The following is a 20908-nucleotide window of genomic DNA, read 5'->3' on the forward strand; positions in this document are numbered from 1 at the left end:
ATAACATGTACTTATATAGTACAAGAGACCTACCACGACTTCTAAAAGAAATCCTACTGCAGTTAATGAAGTGAGATGCCGTTCTACGCAGTGTAGCGCGCTGTCCCTTTTCCACACCTACACTGGCCCTACTGTAAGAGGTTATGGTAGGATCTCAAGGTACATAGGTGTTGCACCATATCAGAACTATTGTTACTTGAGACAAAACTAGTACAGCTACAAGTCTTTGTTTTTACTGTATTTATGTATGGCTTTGTCACCGCGTCTGTTGTTGCCAAAAGTGTGTAGTGTCAATTGAGGTTTTACGTCATACATACTAGGGTATGCACTTTTGAGTATTTGACTAACAGTCTAATCAGGTCACATTGATTTCCAATATCTTTCGGAAAACTACATTGTACATACATGTATATTTGTTGCATGTTCTTGTAAAGAAGAAAATCTCATAAAAATAAAAATGGCGCCTCGACCCCGCTCAAGGCTCTGCTCATATTCATACTTTTTATTAGATTAGTAAGATGAAAAAAAAGTGACGCGTGACGGTATATTTTTTCCCAACGCCGATAAAGTAGTTTAACTTTAATATTTTCGTATACGTTGCTATAAATACACTCAAGCTTAGTTTGTACATCCAAATTGAACTTTTAAGTTTTTTTTTTGTTTATTTGATGTTCGCCCATTACGCCATGGCTATTACTTCAGCCATTATGTAGCGAAAGCCATCAGGTTCATTGTATAAGCAGGTAGTATTTAATTATGTTATAATCTAATCTAATCAGGTGAACGTCTTAGTATAATGGTTTGCGTTACTATTCCAGTTTCTTCACAGTTCGGTGATTATTGCGTTCTGTAATGATGGGGCTTCATAAAGGGTGATTTGAAGACGCATCGTCCAAAAATTCAAATGTGCTTCGTATTAAATTCGGAGCTGGTTTTAAAAATGAACTCAATAAAATGACTCGTTTAAATCCAGTTTTCTTGTATTATGAGTTATGAACGTCGATGAGGATTAGGAAGAGGGCACATAATGATAGCGTATAAGTTCAGCCCTATACCTACACCAAGTCAGTTTCTACAATGAATACTAAACTGTTCAATAAATGCAGATGACATTTTGCCACATGACTTTGACATATCATCCCCAAACCAACGTTTTCCATCGTCGTGAACAATTATTGTAGAAATGACACATCTCGAAAGGGGCAGGCATATGAAAAAACTGGTATGAAGGATTGCATCGCATTGTCATACACCGACACAAAAACGCGGATGACGTATCACGGCGGTTCAGGTTTGGTCAGTAAGAGTCTGAGACTACCCATTTCCTCCCCCGACGAATTGGGTGTCCACTGTCCATGAGGATTAGCATAAAAAGGTATATGAAAAGCTTTCTGTTTCTTCCACACATGTGCTCATATTTGGTATCCCTCGGTCTGTGAAGCCGTGTAAGCTTGCATGCAGTGATTACTTCACACGCGTTACGCCACGCCACGCTCGGCGGCGCGTGTCGTTCTGCTTGCCGCCGCGTCGTAAGAATGTTGGACAAAAACCAAGCTTCCTATAATACCTATAATATTATCTTGATTTTTATCAGAAAAAGGTTCTAATTGTTGGTTTTGTTGAGTTAAATGTCGTGATGATTATGTACTATGGATAGTGTATTTACTTTGAAGTTATGAGGTAAGGAATCATTAATACGTACCAACTTTTTAATGAGCGCTTGCTATCAGCTATTGGAAAAGGATACGTTTCAACAGGATATACCTCAAGAATAAACATTTTTAGATAGTCACTACTTACATAAGTATAGAAAAGTAGCAAAAAATATGATAATAGCTTGTCAAAACTAGAAGTAATCTACATAATAATTATAATTATTCAATTTTCACACACTGGAAATAGACCTTCTCATTATAGATACCGACATCCAGGACAGTCTGCCATATAGTCATAATTATGGCAACTGTAAATAGGAACCCGCAAGAAATCAATGTATCTAAACATTAACTGGAACGTGCGAGTTTCTTAACCAGTACCCACCGGTCTGAGGCAGTGGTTGTCAACCTTTCTAATGGGTTTTGCAAAACAAGTAAAATGAATGTTGGTACCCAAGAGTACGATATTAAAATAGCACGGTTGGTGAATCTGATAAGTGAACGCAATTTGTTTTTGTAATTGCTTAAATGTTGATGTTTCTATGGGGTGACCAAACTGAATATTTATTTTTTTTCGCTCTGTTGAGTTGTAAATTATTTGTGAAAGTAGTAGATAGTTTTTCGCAGTTGCAGAAGTGTTGAACTGCCAATAGATAAAACGACTTATGAATGGAGTTCAATCTTATTTCATCAAACAGCCGATTGTAGCAACCAAGTAGATTGTTAGTTTATTTAGGCGTAGGCGTTAGGGAATTACGATTAGGAAAATAAATTCATCTTCTGAAGAATAAGAATGGTACAAGTTTATAAAAAAGAAAGTGTGATTTACCATAGGTTGAGCACCTCTGCCGAAATAAATAGAGACATAACACTTTATAAGCACCCTGTATACAACGTAATGCCTATTTGTTCGGCTTTTTATTTAAAGAAACTAGTCCGATCACACAAAGAAATGATTTGTGGAAATTCGCTGTCGACTTGGAAAGAAATTACCTGTTTTTGTTACTACAATGTTGTCTAGAAATCTAGATAGTACTTAAATGCCGATGCTAGGAATTAAAATCAGCGATTAATGTTTTTTGTTGATATATTTATTGCGATCTTAGAATTACTTACATTTATGTATTAGAGGTACCTAATACCTAGGTAAGACTTACTAGTATTTTTAAAATGCAATATCAGATGATACCTTCATGGTCACTATCATGATCATTTACTGACCTTTTCAATCCACTATTTGGCATGGGAGTTTCTATTTTTTATTCGTCTTCTTCAGCCCCAAACTTGCCTTACCTAAATTCGACTCGGAATTTTATCGAAACTGTTCTCACCTTTCACTCATCATAATTCAAAATCTACAGAACCCACTTCACAGAGCACAATATCATTCAAACCAACACACATTTAATTCACCTGTTCATGAATTACGAAACTTAATCTCTAAAGCGTCCACCATATTGAAGTGATTAGCACTAGGTTACGTGAAACTTGCGCAAGAGTCGAATTGAAACGTTATTTCGTATAGCAATTTATAGTAATTGTTATTGGTATTAATTTGGTTGTTTGTCGTCCCCTCGGGGACTGGCCTTTGGCCTTGTGGCCTTACGCTTTAGATGTTAAGATTTGGGTCAGATGGCCGTTTGTGTTTTATGGAAACTTGTTCTCAAGGTAGAGCCATCTTAGTGACGTATGAATTGTTAGTCATCTGCAAAATGAATGCACTTCACTTCAATTCAAATGTTTTCAAGTTTAATTTGAGAGAACAATTATAAGTCGAGTCGCTAGGAGCCGCCGTCGGTGGTGGACGGAAACAGCACTACCTAAAGTTTTATTTATTTATTTATTTATTTATTAACTAGCGAAGACCGTAAAAAGTAAAAGATTAACATATGAGAGATCAACAGACGTTGCAATTATACTCATGCCGAAACTTTCGATCGGGCTTCTAATCTAAATAAACCAAAGTTCACATTCGTTTTAACAAATGTTGCAGATAAAACTGTCGAGTAATATGGCTAAAAGTGAGAGGACTGTAATCTTCTGCCTACATCTCACATAATATGAATAAACATGTATTATAAACTGTTATGCTAATATATATAATTGTAACTCGTGTCTTATTATTATGAGTGACTGGTTCTCGCCTCTGGGGACCAGTTTATTACCAGCCGAATCGTTACTTAATACAGTTAGGAGACAAACGGACTTTCTATAAACAAATTACAATAAATCTAAATTGCTTGATTTATAAACATGATTGTGGGACTTTAAGTAGAAGATCTGCCTTTTTTCATCTTCGGTGAGTTGATTATGTTTATAAACTTACTATAATATTTCTTTAAAAAAAAGGTTGACTATTAGGAACCACAAAACTAGAGTTATTAATATTATCGTTTTAAAGTGCCTGAAAAAGGCCATCTTGAAATAAAAACAGTTTGATTTTGTAAATGCTAGCGAAATAGAAGGTAAATCTTTCTTTAAAGAACTTTTCTCATATTTTTTGTCATAGTACAGACCTGAAGTTATACTGAAGATATAAAAGGCAGAACACTAAACTAACGCATTTTCAGTAAACATTAAAAACTGCTGACTGGTTAAAACTTATTTGAGGTTGGCTCATTCAACCGAGATACAACCAACGTCACTTTGACGTTTGACGTTGACCAAACGAACAAAGCATTCAAAAACGACCTTGCTACTTGCTTCGAAAAACAATGGATGACTCGTAACTACCATTAAAGACAGCTGTGAACCTTTCCCCCTACATTCGCTACAAATGTATTTATAACGCCGTCGCCGTCGGTTAGTACACCTGCCTGCTGTAGGGATGGCCGGGGGTGCAAATATCAACTGGGAACGGATGCCGTGCACCTGTACACACACCCCCCGCTTGAGGCTACGAAATACGCGGGTTGGCCGCCATGTTTTTGTCCTACAGTCATTTGTTTTTCAGTCACACTTTTAAGTACTCGTTGGATGGTTGTAATGTGTGTTATGAAGTAATAACTGTTTGCATTCTGTGATCGTAAGTAAAATATGTCATTATCGTCTCTTTAGAAGATGTTTTAAGATGAATAAAAAGTCATATTGGAGTAGCGGGTTCTGAATACTGATTACTACTATAAACTGATCATCATCTTATCATTATTTTATAATATTCCGTCTTCTAGCGCGACAATTATTTTGGTAAAAATACTAACGGAAAGTAACCGATTTTATTTTTTTATTTTATAAGGTTTGACAGGACTCTCTTTTCCACATACCAAAACTAAGAAAATAAAGATATATTAAAAAAGCCTTACACCTCCACAAGGTGTTTTATTTAAAAAAAAAACACTAAAACATTAACTTAAAAATTATAATCTCGCCTAAGCTCTAGGTATATTTTAATACCCGTATAAATACAAAAACTATCATTTGACATACAGGTTTATATCAATGTCTCGCTTGTTTTCTGGCCGTAATATTAGAAAGTTCAAGACGTTGCGTTCAGAACGGACAAAGGTCTTGCGCGTGGATATGTTTTTGCTAGAAATTCCTGTACACATTAGTTCTAGCTTATAAATTATTTAGATCTGTTAGAACGCGCATAACTTGAAGTGTTTTAATAACTTACTTTAAGAAAAAGACTCTCTATATAAGTAGATAGTTACAATGTGCAGGAAATATTTAAACGTTAGAGGACTCGTAAACCGTTCAGTTCAACATCCATCCATTCTTACAAACGTTTGCGTTTCTAATTTTACAAGGATTTTATTTTACCTGATAAAGTTTTCGTCTGACCCCAAAGTGAAAATTGTTACTAAAACAAGAACGCCTCTAACACTACGCATTCAAAACCCAATCAATCTAGGTTGCCATGGTAACAATTATAGACTAAGCTCGTATAGAGGCGAATCAAATTAACCACGAATGTAAACTATAAACAAACCACAAACTACTATGAAATATCTTTTAAATATTATGTAGATATGTACATATGTATTATTTTATTTCATGTTGATCTGAAATATAATTGATTAACAGAGTAGTATTCCCATTCGCTACTGTGTGGCATCGCGAATTTTTTCAGAGAATAAAAAAAAGTTTTTTAGTCTATGGCAACTCACAACTAAACGTCACTTTCTTTTTTCGCGACTTAACGGCATCGTGGTGATTTTGTTAATTACACTTTAATTACGTTATTTAAATAGTTTTTGGCATATTTCAAGTCGAAAAAGTATTGCCAAGTGATACAAAAGCCTTGAAAATACTGGCCAAGATGTTTAAAAGTGATCTTCGAGACTATAAAGGCGCTGCGGAGTTAATGCAGGATGCGTGTACGCAGCCCTTGCCCTAGGTTCATCGCCGTGGGATGGAACCCCAAATTACGGAATATAAACGATGGAACACTAACCCATAACCTCAAAGAGGGGGGCCAACAGGTGAGGTTTTCTCTGATTTTAGGTTCAGCGAACAAGGACGCAAATATGATGTGAGATGATGCGAAATACTAAAAACATGCATGAACCGAGCGGGTCCGAGAGACTTTAGCTCGAAGATCGGGCTCTTCGCGAGACGTCGTAGCTCTGATAAACCCTACTGCAAAGTTCGGGACGCGAGCCCGCAACTTTGATAGTACACAAAACAACATGCATTACGTATAATCGAGCTAGTACGCGATGCTCCACGCTCGATGCTAAATTGTGGGCGCCCCCAAATTACGGAATATAAACGATGGAACACTGACCCATAACCTCAAAGAGGGGGGCCAACAGGTGAGGTTTTCTCTGATTTTAGGTTCAGTGAACAAGGACACAAATATGATGTGAGATGATGCGAAGTACTAAAGACATGCATGAACCGAGCGGGTACGAGAGACTCTAGCTCGAAGATCGGGCTCTTCGCGAGACGTCGTAGCTCTGATAAACCCTACTGCAAAGTTCGGGACGCGAGCCCGCAATTTTGACAGTACACAAACAACATGCATTACTACAAAGTTCGGGACGCGAGCCCGCAACTTTGATGGTACACAAACAACATGCATTACTACAAAGTTCGGGACGCGAGCCCGCAACTTTGATGTTACACAAAGAACATGCATTACTACAAAGTTCGGGACGCGAGCCCGCAACTTTGATAGAACAACATGTATTAAGTATAACCGAGCTTGTACGCGAGACAGCTCGAAGATCAAAACTTCGTACGAGATACGACAGTTTTGATGAAGAACATACTATGTTCACTGGTTCTCACAGTCCACAACAAGAACCAATGGTGACACTCTTCGAGGTGGATTCGAGGCTCAAGATAGAAACAAGACCAATGCACCTATCAAGAATGTATAACAAAAGTTATAACCGAATACCACCTCTAAACCTAAGCAAGGACTGTGGAAAACATAAGTGGTCCGGCATCAAACCAAAGTGCTAGCACAGCAAGGTGGACCCAAGAGTGGTATGATACAACTGTGACACCCTCGCTGAACAGGACACAGGAAGGGTGGCCCCGAGAGGGTACACCATGCCATGCATCCAGCAGGCAATTGTCAACCAGGTATATGTAATATATCTAACTGTCTTTCATGTTGTGAACATACCACCACTAATGTACCTTAAAATACTTGAACATAACATTGTTTACATAAACAATATACATATAAATGAAATCAACAATATGTGTCAGACCATCAATAACTCATGAGTTAGGGGCTGTACAAATATGCACTCACAGTAAAAATTTCTATCTATATACATATATGTCTAAAGATTTAATATTCTTAAGACCATCAAACTCAACGGACAGATCAGATTTGTTCTTAACTGAAAACCAAAAATATATATAGAAAAATATTATAGTTTTCAAATTGTGGATATGGGAACCTTGGACCATCAATATCACATGTCTTGCACAGTCTTAAGATAAAACTGATTCCTTAGGTTCAATAACACCTAAACTCAGAAAAATTAATCCGCTTTGAGTTTGAAAATGTCATATAAATTTACTGCAATTCCATGTAGTCCATGTACAGCACCCACAGTCCTTACAGACTAGAAATTTAACAAACTGTTGTCTGAATGACCACCCATTGGTTAGAATCAGTATAAATGTCTGGCTGACAGAGGGGCTACACTCACATTTATCTAAATGATTTTCCCTCATTGTTAACTATGATTAAAGTATATTAGTGCAATAAATACTTTAGGTTTACTATGAATACAGACTAGTTAACATCAGAAATACAGCAAGAATGCAACTCCTATAGAGATACTAAATATCAATGATATTAAACATTGCCCAATCAGCAAATTGGCAAGATTGTTGGGAACCTTCTGTGAACCTGCCCAAGAGGTTATGTTCAAACACACACAAAAAATAATAGAACAAGTTAAGTACTTAGCCTTGTTGCATAACAATAGCAATCTTGACGCTGTCAACTGACCTAAGATGGGGCCCCATTACATAATCCGAAACTATAAGAACATTATAGAAAATGTATACTAGAACTAGTTTCTAAAGCTTTTCTAATAGAATGGTGACACATTGTAATGGCGAAAACAATTGTAGTGTGGTGCCTTGTTTAGAATGATGACTTGCATTTAATACATCAATTAGAACATAATATTAACTGGATTAAAACACATTGCAAGATTATACAGCCAGAGTAACATGGCTGCAAATACATAAGTAAGATAAATAGTGCTCAGTTCCACATGTAAGTCAATGAAAAAACCATACTTGTTTCGTTATCAATAGATTTTGGGCCCCACAAGTTTATCTATAGCAATAAAAACAATGTGACACACACATCTCTAAGAAGTGAGGCACCCAATAACATTAATGCTACTAAACACTAAATGTATATGCATCAATACTTAGTGGACATGAATATGTTTTTTAAGCATTCCCAACATTTGTTTACCTTACTAAATGTTTCAGAATATCAATAATGACAAAGCAAAAAGTCACTAAGTTCTTATTCACCCAATTTTGGGATTTTTAACCGACAACACACACTGAGCAGACTAGGTGCCCTGACAAAAAGCATCTCTTAAGGGAAGCAGTTAGAAGCCAACGTTAGATAGCTCATTAACCATCATGTTACCATCTGTGTCAACAAAGCAGTAACCGGGATCCTATTTTGATCTTCACCCTTATTAATTAGGAAACATTAATAGAAAGTTTAGAGAATGGAGCTAGCTTCAAAACCCTAAATTTCCACAAATCAGCATTGACTCTAAAGATGGGAGAGGAATTAGGTATGGATAACAAAGGATTTCTGAGAGGCTTCCTCAGATTGAGATTTGCCTGTATTACAGAAAGCCAGAACCCATATTTTGTATTGAACCAGCTAACTCATCTGCTAGCTGCCTCAAAACACAATATTATAAACATATTGCTTATCGGTTAAGAAAGTATAGATGGTTATTAAATAGAACTTGCAACAACTGGTTACAAGCAACATGATGACAAAATAGGCTAGAACATAATTATATGGCACAGGAATAACTCTGTTGACAATAGACACAAACATACATATATTATGTTAATGAAACATACAATACACCTGTATCTGAAGACACAGAATTATTTAGTTATTTATTTGAACCAAGACACAAAAATCTTCTAACTCCTAGCTTGGATAGCTGCTCAATGGGTACTAGCCGCCCTCTCATACATTAAACTAAATAACATAGCCCATATCACACCCTGACAATTAATAAGATGAGAATTGTGATAACCAACCTTACTCTCAGTAAAAAAGGAAAGGAACCATAATGTACTTTTTACTTTTAAGATCATAAATTATGGCTAACTTCTAAGATTTAAAGATCCTTGTAGCCTTAACCAATACCTGAAATAAGTTAACTTTACCATATTAAAAGTTTTACCCTTGGCCTTCAAAACAGTTAATCAGGTATCAAATTTATACCTGCTGACAGCTGTATCCCACACTCCAGCAGTACATCTGCAAGAGCAGCAGGAATGCTCTTGAGTTTAATCAGGGAAAAAGGTGGTTTGGTTGTAGGTTCTACTACCTTTGCAAGGCCTTATAGCTCATGTCTTAGGAACCGACAACTGCAGTGACAAAAATTTTAATTTAATTTTAATCATAATTGAGTGACTTACAAACTGCAACTGACAGTAAATGGAATATCTCATTATCATCTTGTTATTTCTTATTAATAGCTTATAAATAAGAAATATTTGCAGTACCTTAAATACTCTTATTATTACTGCGCTAAAAAAGAGAAAAAATTAGTAACTAATTATCTAATTTTATGGCAAAATTAAAACAATATGAAGAAAATCTGTATTACTAAAAAAATCATAATTACATTGTAAATAATTAAAAATAATTATCAAATTGTTTGACACAATTAACACAATGTGTAGAAAATTTGTTACTAAAAATTTATTGTTACATTGTTAATAATGAATAATTAATTATCAAACTGTACACAATATCACTATGTATTGGAAATGTGTCTTACTCAAAATCCATAGTTACATTGTTAAAAGCTAATGGTTAAGTATCAAATTGCACAAGGTGCAGGAAATTTGTATGACTTAAAAAAAGTCATAGTTACATTGATGTCAAAAAGAGCACAAATTGGTAATTAATAGTCAATCATGAAATTGGTGGACACAGTCTCCACAATATGTGGAACAATTGATAAAGATATATTTATTTGCATAAACATGTGTAACATAACATAAAATTTGTTCATTGTTCCACTTAAAAACTCATATTACATTAATCTCAGTAATAGAACAAAGATAAAGAAGTATTTATTTGCCTAAAACATGTATTAAACATTTTTTGATGTGGTGAAAATATAAGGACAATATATGCATCAACATGTTCTGCCCTTTTGGCTTACAAATTTGGCATTTAGAAAAAACTGTTAATTACTACAGACTAATTTTATAAAAAATGAAAATTAATAGTTGATCAATAATCAATGTGTATGACAGAATATATGTATTAAACATTTTTTGATGTGGTGAAAATATAAGGACAATATATGCATCAACATGTTCTGCCCTTTTGGCTTACAAATTTGGCATTTAGAAAAATTTGTTAATTACTACAGACTAATTTTATAAAAAATGAAAATTAATAGTTGATCAATAATCAATGTGTATGACAGAATATATGGATAAAAACAAATATAGATACTAATATTAGGATAATATGCCACTATAAATATATATCTTAATAATTATAAAGCCTTAACCGTTATTCATCATATCCAGGCTTATAAGATGTACCCATTATGCCTCAATCTCTGAACAACTACTCTGTTAATCAATTATATTTCAGATCAACATGAAATAAAATTGAGGATTGGATTAACTTACCTAAGTGACATCCAATCGTAATTTTATGAAGGTTGATCTGAAATATAATCACCCACCCCAATCCCAGCATCAATAGCTGAACCCTGGCATAATGGGACCCACAAAATCATGGTTAGCTCTAAATCAGTGACGTTTAGTTGTGAGTTGCCATAGACTAAAAAACTTTTTTTTATTCTCTGAAAAAATTCGCGATGCCACACAGTAGCGAATGGGAATACTACTCTGTTAATCAATTATATTTCAGATCAACCTTCATAAAATTACGATTGGATGTCACTTAGGTAAGTTAATCCAATCCTCAAATATTCACGCTTGTACAAAAGTACAAGAGTTTCTGGCTGTTTAAACGGACATCTACAAAAGCTAGACTTTGGCTCTATTTAAAAAGTCTGTAAATGTTACACTGATGGGAAAAAAAACCTAAATAGGGATTAAAAAATAAAATCCAAGCAAGATCACTGCTGGTTGGCGATCCAGAATCGATATTTTCCGTCACCGTTTGTCAGTGCTCTACGAAAAATAAAGAATATTAATTAAACAAAGGTTTTACACTTCTGTACTCAAGACATGTTAAACCAACGATGTTAAATCACGCAAGCATGTTCGCGGGTGTTACCTAGTCAGTCTGATAATAGCTTATAATATAGATACATATCATTAATAGACCACGATATTTTGTGTGAAGGTCACATAACCAGTCATTAGATCATTGCATGTGATTGTATGAGATTTGTATTACAACATACTTTGTTTATGAGATACGTTTTAGCCGTGATTATGAACCGTGTTTAATTTTGGTTCGTGTTTTTCATAGTTTAATTTTGTCTGTATTAAAGGTTGGTAATTGATATATTGTTGTTGAACGTTGGATTTGTTTATTAATGGTATGTTGGCCTAGAGGTTGATGGTCCTGACTGTTTTGCAGGAGGTTTTTCGGTTGAGGGTTCGATTCCGACCCAAGACAAATGTTTGTGTGATGAGCATTATCATTTGTCTGTCTGGGTGTAATTTATATAAATTGTGTATGTGTTTAGAAATATATAAGTAGGTATGTTTATTAGTTGTCTAATACTCGTAGCATAAACTTTGCTTGGTTTGAGACTAGATAGCGTTGTGTGAAAGTGGTAGATTTTTATGTATTTTTTATGCTTGTTTGTTTATTTCAGACGATTGCTATTATTTCAGCCTTGAATTCGGTAACCAAAAACGTTAGAAACGTTTACAAAAAAATATTTGGACTCTTGATTTAATATTAATTCTCAACAAATCTATATAATGAATCTAAATCAATAAATAAAAATAATAAAACACTACAAAAACAATAAAACCTTAATCATATTAAAATTAAGTTATTTAAATTCAAAAACAATCCATCACAACTTAAAAGGATAATAAATAAAAAACACACATTAGCTAAAACAAATCGTGCTATAAATTAAATTAGCTAATGGCCATAAAAAACGAATATTTCAGAAAAGTAATCCGCGAACGAGTTGTCACCTGTCGCCTGTCACACCAAACGTGGGTGGACAGTTAAAATCATGTTACTTAAACGTACCGATCAACTTACAATCAATTCAGTGCAAAAATGTCGCGTCCTACGCGGCGGCGGCTTTTATCTTTAACTACTTAATCTCGTTACACCTACGCGGTAAGTGAAGCAATTTAACCGATTAGTAACTGGTATTTACTTCGAATGTATGGGTTTCCGTGTTGGTCTCATTTTAGAGGTTTCAAAGGTCGGTTAAGCTCTGTGGGACTAGCAAAAAGCTTGCTACAACCTTATGCTGTTGAATACGTCGCTCGATGCCAAAAGCGGGAAAAGTGTACCTACTCAAATCAGTATTTTACTATTAGGTCCGCTTTTTGAATAAACACCATGTCAACTTTTTTTCCATAACACCAATTTATTTTATTTTATTATTAATCAGAGGTAAGTTAGAGTTTATCTTATGCCTGGTGGATTCGCCAAACGTAGTGACTACACCTATTCTTCTTTTCAAGGGGATAAAAGCGAAAAGTAAGTCTGTATCCTATAAAAGAGGTACGTGGAGATATAACAGACTGACACCGATTAAACCCTTCCCGGCTTTGGTCGGAGTCGAGGGGTCGTCTGCAAGTGCGCACCTACCCCTAATTATCAATCATCTGCTCAAAATAACACGCAACAGTTTACCAACACCAACTTTTTCTCTCACTTCTAGCTAATTTTATATGATATTTAAGTAAAAATGTCAGCAAACTAATCATAGAATTACCAAAAGGTGTTCAAACACACACCAATTAATTTAAATAGCGGTTATGATAACTTGGATCTCAACGTAAGAGTTAATGCTTGTGGTCATGTAGATACACTGTTATTAAGTGGCCATGATAGATCAGAGTAGTGATACTACGGAATAAGCTTGCGTAAAATTTTAAGTACCTAAGTATAGTCCAACTGATATATGACGTAATACGGAGTGTTTGTTTAGAGTTCAGGTTGCAAGAGAAAGTCTCTCCCATATTAAAGCTGATGCAAATTAAGTAGATGAGGCTAAAAGCTCTTGCCTTGCTCTGGGACTAAGCCCTTTTGTAAATGAACGTCACTTAAAGGCTGGCTGCAAATCGCAATGGTCAACAAATCTGCGTAAAATTGAATCGTATCAATTAGCATTCACAAAATACTCGTACTATGAGAATGGCAAAAGAACAATATGATTAGTATTTTAAGTGTTACTGCTTTAAAAATTTTGACACAAAAGATTACAAAGAAATTGTTTAAATCTTTTTAACGAGTTCAAATAATTACATGAAGCTATATCAATTGACATTAACATCCTTCTTAATATGTGCTTTGTATAAAAACTTACATTTTTGGATGGCATTGATTGTAACCCAAATTTTAAACGGCACGTGTACAGATTCAAATAATATGATAAAACAGATCCCAATTTGGATTTGATCGTATCTTGTCTTCCAAAAAGCATTCGAAATGTGAAACAAGATATCTAAAAAATAAAACCGAATTTAGTTGCATATAAAGAGGTTGTGTGTAAGTAATCAGAAAATACTCCAACAATTTCTTTGGACTTGAACAAGCGTGATGAACAAGCCTCGTTGTGAATGTCTGCAATCAAGACAGTTACAAACAGTGCTATGATGAGCTTTTTATGTTGCAGGAATACAGTAAATAAACTGATCATATTTATATCGACATCATTACATCTAATGATGATAAACTAATGCCCTTCGAGGAATGAGGAAGGAGTTTTTTATATAGGAAATGATCTACCTTAAATAAGTCACTGATTGCTCAAGGCACCATTTTTGGACCATTTTAGTAAGGTCAAAAGTATGGGCATACGTTGTAGGTATGGTTGTGGGCGTTTAATATTTCGTTATCAGGAATGCGTTTGTTGGTCAGTTTTGGGTACACTGCCTTTTAATGCGTGTCACGTTGGCTCTAAATAAGGATGATAAATGAGAACCGGCTTAAGTATGAATGAATACGAGTTTGCGTTGAGTTAGGTTGTGATTCATTTGCTTAGTTTTGAATGAAATGTATAGTACTCTTGTTTACACATACAGTTTAAAGAGGGCTAAAACTTTATTGAGTCTACGTTTCTCATTCGCATCTTTTCAATTGCTCCTTTTGCAATTAATTTCTTATACTAAGATAAAATTATCTTGTTACGGTGAACGAAATTGAACTGCTCCGAAACGGATCGATCGATTCTAATGAAATTTTCTGTATAAGTACATAAGGTAGGTCTGAGAATCGGACAACGTCTATTTTTCATACCGCCTTTTTTATTCCCTAAAACCCAATTGTATGTCAAAACAACGTTTGCCGGGATAGCTAGTACTCCTATATAATGTACAAAGTAGTTAATATAAATTCAAAAGACAAAGAAACTAATAACCAGATCAATAAGAAAATTTTGCTCTCATAGAATTTAAGGCCCATCATACACAAAGAAATAGAAGAAACAACGTATTTACTGAATTACTGCATTTGAAGCATGCAGTTACAACCACACCCACAATATTACATCCTTCGTTGTTATTATTACGTCAGTTAGCTCTATTGGGAGGTAAGCAGAGAGGCATCATTACTCTCTCGCTAATGTGACCCACACACGCACGGAGATGTAATAAAAACTATAATGTTGCCGACAGACTCAATGAAAACGATTTTGAGATGCCTTGACCATGTGGTGCAAGTTATGAAATTTTTACTAACCTAACCAAACTTTTTTTCTTCAGTTTAATCTTAACAGATCATGCCATGGCCTAACATTTAGGTTACGTTATCAGAGCAAATCTCCCTCAAAAATCTCTCAATATTCCACAAAAATATCTAAAAATAATATGAACTGAAAAGTTCCAATTAAAGATTTTCGTCATCCAAGAGATCTACTGGATTCCTTTTGTCAACTATTCGGCTAGTTCCTACGAGAAATGAATACATAATATTGCCTAAAGTTAAATTATTGCGGCTATAAAAGAGAGATGCCGCTCTACATCGTATATAGCTATGTCCCGCTTCCACATTCATAACAATAATACTTCATAACGTGACCCTCTGGTCCCGCCTCCGCTCACATCTTGTTCCCCTGCTCCTCCCTTACCTGAGGTCTACTTAAGTAACAAAGGAACGCATGCGTCATGCGCGGAGGTTAGCCCGACCTCACTTAACTACACGCGATCTTACTTACCTAATTCCAACTTAATTCTTACGGCGAATTTAAATTAAGTGGAACTGGATGAAGGGTTCTTAACGAAAAAGAGGATATTAAGTAATCTAAAGCGCGGGTTTTAAGGAGAAAAGATCAGGCGAATCACGGTTTTGGAGAAGCGGTGATTTGAATATAGCAAAAGAAAGATTGAAGAATGGTTATTATTTAAAATTTATAATTCATTTTTAGACTGCAGTAGTTTGTAATAACGCCATAGACATAAGTGGTTAGGATAAATATTCTCAACTCTTATTAGGTTTACAAGTAATGTTGTGTCTTTTTGGAGTTTTTCTAGATCCGATCATTCAAAAATATCAAAGATCAAGTGTCGATCTTCATTTCAATGATTAATAAAATCAAAAATAAATAATAATATGTGTCTAAACATAAACAAGCAACAAAAAGAAAACTAATTTTCCTATCTTTATCATAGAACTTTAAAACAGCGCCATCTATGAAATAGAACTGGAACGTTATAGCAAGCTCCTCCCACGTGAGTAGTCGCGGTCTAAGTGTTTACTAACGTTCTTGACACCAATGAGCTCGTACATAAGACTTCGGTTTGAGGTTAGAAAACTTGTTACTTATTTTGTTTAGCCGTAAATGTCACAGCTTTAAAAACAGTATATTTTCGTATTACGTTAGAATTTTAGAGAATAACACATACGTTGAACTAGAGATTTGTACTTTATATAACTTACTTTCATAGTAATCGTAGCTAGAAGGGGATCCTAAAATCCCTTTTCTACGAGGATCCAGTTTGATGAGTTTCTAGTACACAACACTGACAAACACCAAAATATTGACACACACTTTCAATTCCAACAACTCAACACAAGTAACTTTGTACAACGGTTCACTAATACTTAAACGGTTACCGTAAATATAAGTTTATCGGAATGTTTTCCCGTTTCGCACACACGTTTGATCATTGAGGCACAGATTTGATCTGAGTTAAGTTTTCTGATCACGCACGGTACGTCTGTCTGTGTCGGCTGTTCAATGGCAACTCGTGCGCAGGCACTGTGCCGCACTGTGCCGGCAGGAACCTTGCTTAGAGGGTTGATGTAGAACGGGCTTGTTTAGAATGTAGTGTTTTTTATTTATTATTTTTTTGCTACGGATAATATGTTATTGAAACATGTAGGTTAAGGTTTTACTTAATGAAGTTTGTATCTTTTTAAGAAATATTGTTTGTAGCGTTCTTCAGTAATAATTAGGTCTGATAAGAGGCTTTTTCAGTATTAGTTCGAAGGTAAAATATAATTTAGGCCTTCCTTAATTCATTTTAGACGTTACTTCCTGTGTAAATGAAACTATTTATTTTGAGTAAATTGTGGCATTATGTGTACAACTAGTAAATATCTGCTGTAATATTGAACATAATTATAAAACTATAAAATGCCTACTCTATGTTTAGAAAATGTATTTTGCATTGCACAAAATATAGACCACTAAATTATATCCCTTTCTTAAAACCCTAGGCAAGAAGCCAACTAAGTTCCAAAAAGGTACTCGTCACAGCTGGAAAACATCATAACACAGTCGTATCGCCATCTCGTTCTGACCCGCATAAATTACAAGCACTTGCCATCCACATCCTGCTCGCACGTTTTTTGTCAGAGGATACTCGAATTTGTAAAAAATTAGACGGTTTCAAATGATAGGATGCGGTGGAAGTGGACTTTAGTAAAAAAAGGGATGTTGACAAGGGTAGGTCACGGAACAAGCGATTGTGGCAGGTAATCCCTTGGACTAAGGTTTAAAATCCGATGGGGTTTTTTTAATAGAGACAGCTTGGCGGAATGGCTCTACCATGGCCACTGAAACCATCTGGGTTACAAATAAGTTTGTGTGTTTGTCAAAGTGGCACAGAATGCTGTATTATATTTCAGTTAAAGGTTTTATACAAATGTACCTATATTCTAAATGATGTTATTTGTTAGCGACTTAGGTTCATTACCACAATCATAAAAGGAGCATCGAAACCTACCTACCTAATTCATAAACTTAGCACAAACAACTTTTATCCACTTATATTGTAATAGAATAGGTATCTACATAACAACACCTTCTCAGCTGAGGCAAAATTTTATTACCAGTAAAAGCTACGTGATTAATACCAAGGAATCTAACAGTGAATTCAAAACATACTTAAGTCCCACACTGTCGAACAGAAATTAATGTAAATCAATCGAAGTTCTAATAAAGACAATTCATGGAACAGGTCATCGTGTGAAGTGTGCTTTGTTATTTAATTTTCATATTGCATACTGACCGAAATACGTGGAACCGATGGTCGGGGCCGTGACTTGGTTCAAATATACCGCCTGATCGTGCACTGACCCTTCGATTGACAGCCCCTGAGGTTCTTGCCGGCCCATTTTCTGTGGAAACACAAACAGAGATAGTTATCTCTATGATCACATAAAACAGCGCCATCTATATTTTAGCGCTTATACTATTAAGAAAGATATCATGCACGTGTTAACGAACGACGTAGTTCGTTATTCCAATACTAGATGACGCTACATTTGCATTCAGTTGCTAATAACGTTGGAATATGCTAGTAATTGGTAACGAAAATTAATGAACTTGTTATACGCATAATTACTTTACTATGGGCCACTATGGGGTCATAAAGGCCATTGTCTAAGATTCCTCATGATAGATAGTTGAGCTTGTACGCACCTGAATATCACTATTGTCTTTGTTTCTTTGTTCTTGATTGAGGTTGATGTTTTTTGTTTGCATTTTCTCCCATCCGGGCTTGACGCCCCACCTGTAAATTAAAAATTGTAATGACTTTATATTATACTTTCTAAGTGTTACACTTGTATTACCCACAGGCCTTAGCATTTCCCACACAGCTGATCTTTTATTGCTACAATGCCGTGAACTTTTTTTTTTACAAAAACCACTCAAGGTCAAACGTCAACGATCTTATAAAAATTAAAAAGTTCACAGTTAGAAAATTTTCTCAAAACATAAAAGAAATTTTGTAAAAGGCAAAGTTTTGTAAGTCAGACGTGATTCGTAATATAATATCAAGTATTAAAATTCTGAAGGAAAGTTAAATTAGTGAGTGATGTTGATGTGACGTGAACAAACTGAAACCCGTTGAGGAGTTTGTGTTTCTTAGAAAGTGAAGGTGGAGGCGTAAACAAGGATCAGTCTTCTGACCCGGCGAGTTTCGAATAAGTAATCAGATGATCTGTTTATATTGGCTTTCTATAAAGAGGAACATAAACCACAACATTCACTTTTACAAATGTAATGATGAAATTTATATTTGTTATCGTTTTCATTATCTGTTTCCTTTCTCTTATTACTGGGCATAGGCCGGTGTTTTTTTCAGGAAAAAAAAATCAAGGCATTCAGACAATTTCAAGTTATGTATTTCTAAATCTTTTGTCAGTGATCTTTGAGTTAAAGATGAGAAGAAAAAAAAATCATCAAATTGTATTGGAAAATTGAATAAAAAAATCGTAAGGTTTTCTTTAAATGTTTGCACCATCTAGAATTGGATCGTTCTGTGTCAGAATCGTATTTCCAAAGAGTTTTAAGTAACTTTTTGTTTTATGAGAGGACTCGAAGATATTTAACCGTGGACTGTGATTAAAAATAAAAGTTTTGGGTGTTTCACTCGTACAGTTTGCTAAGGGAAATCCACTTTTCTAGGTCAGTGACTTTCAATTATTAAGGAATATCTTTTTGAATAAAATCACTTGTTTCAGAAGTCTGTTGGGGTTCTTTATTCATTTTCCGTCAAGGTTCGAAAGAACAGGAGTATTTTGTTGATTAAGCAATTTAAGTAAACGTTTAAACGAAGTATTTTGTTGTATAGCTCTACTTATTATATTTTGTTTATTACTACTCTCACAATACCGAATATATTTCTTGTCTCGCATGGGGTTTCAGAAACATAAATGAAACGTGCACAAAGCCAGCTAAAATCAAGACAGACATTCGGAAATCACATATTCGTTCGTCCTACATTAAGATCCAACGAGGTTTATCTTGGTGATCTCAAATACATCGACACTCGTGAATAAAGTTGTACTTCAAAGCTGAGAAAGCTACTAATATAGATAAGGAAGAAATTATTAGTAATTATGAAGTAGGTACCCAAAATATACCATAACCGAAACCCAATTTGTCTCAAGAAAGCACATTTTCCTCAATACTTGACGTATTCTAAAAGTATATTATCGTCCATTCTATACCATCCATAGCAAATCAATACAACAATGGTTCCTCAGGCATTACAATGCAATCAGTAGAGATCGCCACCTGTTCCAGCGGCTACTCAGACCACAACATCCTGTGGCCGCTACGCGTTCACTTTTACACCTTTTTTCGTGTGAAACTATTACTCCTTTAGACAATTGTTTTATGGACTTCCGTTTGTTGTTGTTTGTCGAGTATTGTTTTATTTTTATTCAAACTCACTGTGAATATTTTTGTGTAGTTTTTGCTAGCCTTCGATCCCATCACAGGTAAGTGCCAATGAGTCGTTTTGAAAGGTGTATTTTCTTTTTAATCATTCTAAGACACCACTCATAAACGGTGAAGAAAAATGTCGTGAGGAAACCTGAATTCTAAATATTGTAATTTGAAAGGACCAATCCGCACTAAGCTCATTTTATTGTTTTATTTTTATTGCTTAGATTTGAGTCCTGCACAAACGAATTCAATTATGGGAAAGTTGAAACTTGGAAAGCTGTTGCCCGCGGCTTTGTCCGCGTGGTTAGATGATATAAGTTATGATTTATATCTGCCCTGTTTTTTCCACATTTTCGCTCCTATTAGTCGCAGCGTGATGATTTATAGCCTAAAACCTTCCTCGATGAATGGTCTATTCAACACAAAAAGATTTTTTCAATTTGAACCAGTAGTTCCTGAGATTAGCGCGTTCAAACAAACAAACTCTTCAGCTTTATATATTAATTCAGCTTTATATATTAAAAAGTAAGTATAGATAAGGCGTTTCAAATTGTATGGCAATATCAACATTTTGGAATTAGTCTATTGCATTTTTCTCGAACGTTTTCCATATCTAATACGGAGCGAAGTCTGTTCAAACATATTATACAAAACACTTCCTCCCAAATCCTTCCATCCTAACTTACCACCAATTATCATCCATTTCAAGTCAATAAGCCCATTCTTAGATTCGATAATGCA

General features: G+C 34.9%; 1 protein-coding gene across 3 annotated transcripts in view; it reads right to left on the reverse strand.

The window, feature by feature from the left end:
- The window catches only part of LOC113495630, an 84352-nt gene that overhangs the window by 52705 nt on the left and 10739 nt on the right, over positions 1-20908 (reverse strand). Inside the window, exons 2-3 of one of the 3 annotated variants that reach the window (XM_026874457.1) lie at positions 18413-18503; positions 18000-18108 (exon numbers count right to left, since the gene is read on the reverse strand). In XM_026874457.1, coding sequence (XP_026730258.1) covers positions 18000-18108; positions 18413-18475 — 172 coding nt within the window. In that variant the 5' untranslated portion in view covers positions 18476-18503. Of the gene's footprint in view, positions 1-16422; positions 16794-17999; positions 18109-18412; positions 18593-20908 lie in introns of those variants that run through there. The other 2 variants (XM_026874456.1, XM_026874458.1) reach the window with 2 other exon arrangements.

Source organism: Trichoplusia ni, chromosome 7 (genome assembly GCF_003590095.1).
Source record: "Trichoplusia ni isolate ovarian cell line Hi5 chromosome 7, tn1, whole genome shotgun sequence".
Classification (NCBI taxonomy): Eukaryota; Metazoa; Arthropoda; class Insecta; order Lepidoptera; family Noctuidae; genus Trichoplusia; species Trichoplusia ni.